This window comes from Dendrobium catenatum, unplaced genomic scaffold (genome assembly GCF_001605985.2).
Source record: "Dendrobium catenatum unplaced genomic scaffold, ASM160598v2 fragScaff_scaffold_716, whole genome shotgun sequence".
Taxonomy (NCBI): domain Eukaryota; kingdom Viridiplantae; phylum Streptophyta; class Magnoliopsida; order Asparagales; family Orchidaceae; genus Dendrobium; species Dendrobium catenatum.
Window position 1 is genome coordinate 18,741,066 of NW_021319178.1, and position 4,010 is coordinate 18,745,075.

Sequence of the window (4,010 nt, forward strand, 5' to 3'; positions counted from 1 at the left end):
TTTAATAAAAATATTGAAATAATTTTTTTTTTCATTGCCGTGACGCCAAAAAAGCACAGTCGGACAGTCGGATAAGAAGGGCGAAAGGGGCACGCAAAACCCCGAAGAAACCCCACACGCATTTTTTCCTCTCTGGAACAAAAAATCTACCCGTAAGATCGCAATTCTGTCTTTCAGTGGCTGCCGCCGGCGAAGTTAAGGGGCAGTGAAAAAGGAAGGGCGAGAGAAGAAAGTGGGTATAGCGAGTTAGGAGTGACAATGGTATCTATGGAGGTGGTGTACCCGGATGATTTCCGATGTCCGATTTCACTCGAAGTGATGACAGACCCGGTGATCCTTGCCTCCGGCCACACCTTTGAACGCGCCTCCATCCAGCGTTGGATCGATTCCGGCCATCGGACTTGTCCGGTGACTATGTTACCTCTTCCTCCTCACTCTTCTCTCATTCCTAATCACGCGCTCCGTTCTCTCATCGCCAACTTCTCCCCTTTCACGGCTGGTCCCTCCCGTTCGAATTCGATGTTTTCGGGGCAAGAAGCTCTCATTTGTTCTCTTTCTTACCCCACAGACGTTGCGACGCTCTCACTTCTCCTCCGCCTCACCAAAGAAGACCCTGCTTTCCGGCACCGTCTTGCAGACTCCGGTGCTCCATCTGTCCTCCTCCGACACGCTGAGTTATCGGATCCTGATGACCTCCAAGCTCTTTCGCTTCGCATACTCCTTTACCTCTCGTTGGACGGCGACGATGCTCGCGTTGGCCTAGTTGCGGATGGCGCCCTAGATCCCCTAACCCATGCCCTCGCCGCCGGAGGGCCCAACGCTGCCCTAGCTGCCACCATCCTCACCAGCCTTGCGGTGGTTGAGGTCAACAAGTGCACAATTGGCGCTCACCCTTCTGCAATACCGACCCTCTCGGGCCTCATCCGTAGCGGCAAGGGGAGAGAACGCCGCGAGGCTGCCACTGCGCTCTACGAACTCAGCAAGTTCCCGGATAATCGCCCTCGTGCTGTGCGGTCAGGCGCGGTGCCCGCTCTGGTAAGCTTTGCCAGCGATGGTTCCGAGAGGGCAGTTGAGGTTCTGGGATTGATTGCGAAATGTATAGAAGGGAGGGAGGCTATGAGGAACGTCAAGGGTTTTGTTAAAGTTTTGGCTGGAGTTTTGCGGGAAGGTAGGGCTAGAGGGGTTGAGCACGCACTTTTGGTTCTGAATTTGACTTGTTCTGATAGTGTGAATATGATCTGCGAAGTAAAACAAGAGGGGGTTGAAGAAATATGCTTCATGCTGGTTGAGTTGGATAACGGGAAGGTTGGGAGGAATGCTTTGATGATGGTCAGAACTTTGGAGAAGGGAGCAATGGGCGGCTTCAGATGACTTGTTCTTGGTTTTTTATTTCATAGAGATTTTGCTTCACAGTAGGCGGAGAAGTAGAAGGTAAGCCTGGTTTATGATACTGTAAAAAAAAAAAAAAGGAGAAATCTTATGAAGTAGTCCTGTCAATATTGAAAAGCTGTAGCTTGCAACTTTTGGCTGTAAACCTTTGCTAAGAAGTAATTTGATCATGTATTTGTACATAATGCCTTCTTCAAGTGCTTCTGTGTTGTATGTAGGTGCTTGATTTTCCTTGCAGTTAAGTTTAGCATTTTCCCAAGACTTCTGCTGGGGTTTCTATGCCATTTTGCTTCAATTTGAGCGAGTTTATCTGGTCTTGCATATGAACACAACAAATCTACTTTCTGAATTTTAATCCGTTTAAGTTATCCTATTTATACTCAGCATATTGGTAATGTGATTTTATAATGATTTATTGATTTAGAATATAGCATTTGCAGAGAGGAGTGCAATATGAATTGCTATAAACTTTAACTTTGATGAAAGTTTGGCGTCATCATCTTGTCCTGATGCATGTTTGAGCTCTATGGAGTCATCCCTTTTCTGTTGGTAACTTATTGTTGCATGAATTCTCGAATTCCTTTTTAAATAGAATGCGTGGTTTCTTTGCTCAATAGTTTTCTGGCATTGCTAGAGATTTTGGCATTGTTAGGATTTCCATCAACTTGCTTACAATGAGTTCGATGATATGTTGTGGTTCTTGTTGGGGAGATGAGGAGTTAAACACTGCACAGACGAAACAAGTAAGAAAGTAAAAGCAACGAAAATAAATGACACCAAGGTTTAACGTGGAAAAATTCAAAATAGGAAAAAAACTACGGAGCAACACCACACCAAGGAATCTACTATGAAAATTGAGAGAAATAAGTACATATCTCTCTTCTCTCTCGCTCTCTCTCATTGCTTCTCTTCTCACATACACCGTTCTCAATGTCTACACACTCAAAATACAAGAGAAAGCCAAGTAAAATAACCCCAAGGGATGCAGCTCTTGAAAGAAATGAGAAAGAAAACCGTCCAGTCCGGCTCGCAACGCTGCGGCGCCAGTTTGGGGCGCTGTGGCACTTAAACCTGTCTTTATCCGCTATGACATTATATTTATACCATTGCGACACTCTGTTCTCTGTCTTTCGATGCTGGGGCGCTCGGGGACACAGTGCTGGGATGTTGTACGGAAAAAAAAAAAAATCTTCCAAAGCACCTGAACTCATGTAGGAGATAAATCCCCCACATTCCCCAGCGAACACGACAAGCTTTGAGGTCCGAGACAACATAATAACCATATTGATCAATACATTCAGATTCCATACATAACAATACCATCTTTATTGCACCTCCTCTTGTAAATTATTTGTGGATAAGATGGTGTGGCACCACTTATGATTGCGATAATGGTAATGAGTTTTATTCAAGTCAATATAGCAAACCTGAGATTCTAAGCATTGCCTTAGGCATTTTCTTGAGTGAAGTGAGGCTCTAAAGAGTTTTATCTAATTTAGTTGTGAGAAATATTTTTGGGGTGTACAATACACTAATCCGCATAATAAAATCTTAAAATTTAATATGAAAAAACACATTTTAAAGTTTTGTAGTAAGTACCAAAATAATAATGTTGTCAAATGGTTTGTCTAAAACTAGGTGCCCATAAAATTAAAAATTATGTTTCAAGTTTAAACAAGCAGATAGAAATTTATGTTAGCAGCTTCCTTAGTGTAAGTTTAATTTAATCTTTAAACTAGGCTGCTTGAAAGGCAAGGGATTACTAGGTATGGTGTGTTGATCGTTTAACCCATTTTCTTCACTGGTAGATATGGAATTACCAAGCAAATATTTCTGTTGTGTTGTGCTTTATCTTAGCTTTACTAACAACATAGTCCTTCGCCTAGCTCTATTTCCCTTCATTCCCTTCTTCCTCCATTCTTGTTTGTCTGTTGAATGAGCGGTTTGAGGGGAATTGATGAAGCAGGGATTGATCGATCCCCGCTTTCACTTTTCTTATTTCCTTTGTCCCGCCCTCCAATGTGGTATGGAGCCACAACATAAGTTCGGGTTTGATGTGTTGTGTGTTTTGCTTGTTTCATAGTTGCCTTAGTCATAGCGGCTGGTCTAGTGTGATTGTTATCATTGTTAGTATAGGGCACATTGCTTGTGAAATATTTGAGGCATTGGAGCCTCCCTTCACCTGGGTGCCTAGGCGAGCGGCCAACTTGCCTTTGATAACTTTGCAATACACTAGAACATTATGGAGCTACTATGCAAAAACTAGAGAATGAATTATGTGAACATAAGATTCTCATGCTTTTCTTTTGCAACTAAATAAGTTATGCTTAGCTTGTAAATCAAGATTTTAATATTGTATTTTTTATTCAGGACATTTTTATGAAATTTGTGCAAATAAAATATAAAAAATTGTAGTGAAAGGGAAGGAGGAAGAAGAAGAGATCTATATTGTAGAACATTAGAATTTCTTATTCTTGTATTTTATAATTTTGCCTCGGTCATATGTTAATTTGTAGGAGGTCATTGATGCTAGGTGTTCTTTATTCTTTATGATGTGGTTTATATCTTGAAGGTGTCATCAACTATAATCTAATATCAATATGTTCTTAATTTCATGGTGT

General features: G+C 41.9%; 1 protein-coding gene across 1 annotated transcript; it reads left to right on the forward strand.

Moving 5' to 3' along the window:
* Positions 1-66: 66 nt before the first annotated feature.
* Positions 67-1,574, forward strand: LOC114579949 (U-box domain-containing protein 8). Its single transcript, XM_028696157.1, has one exon. It carries the CDS (start codon positions 259-261, stop codon positions 1,369-1,371), a length of 1,113 nt encoding a protein of 370 aa, XP_028551990.1. The 5' UTR covers positions 67-258; the 3' UTR covers positions 1,372-1,574.
* The last annotated feature ends 2,436 nt before the right edge of the window (positions 1,575-4,010 follow it).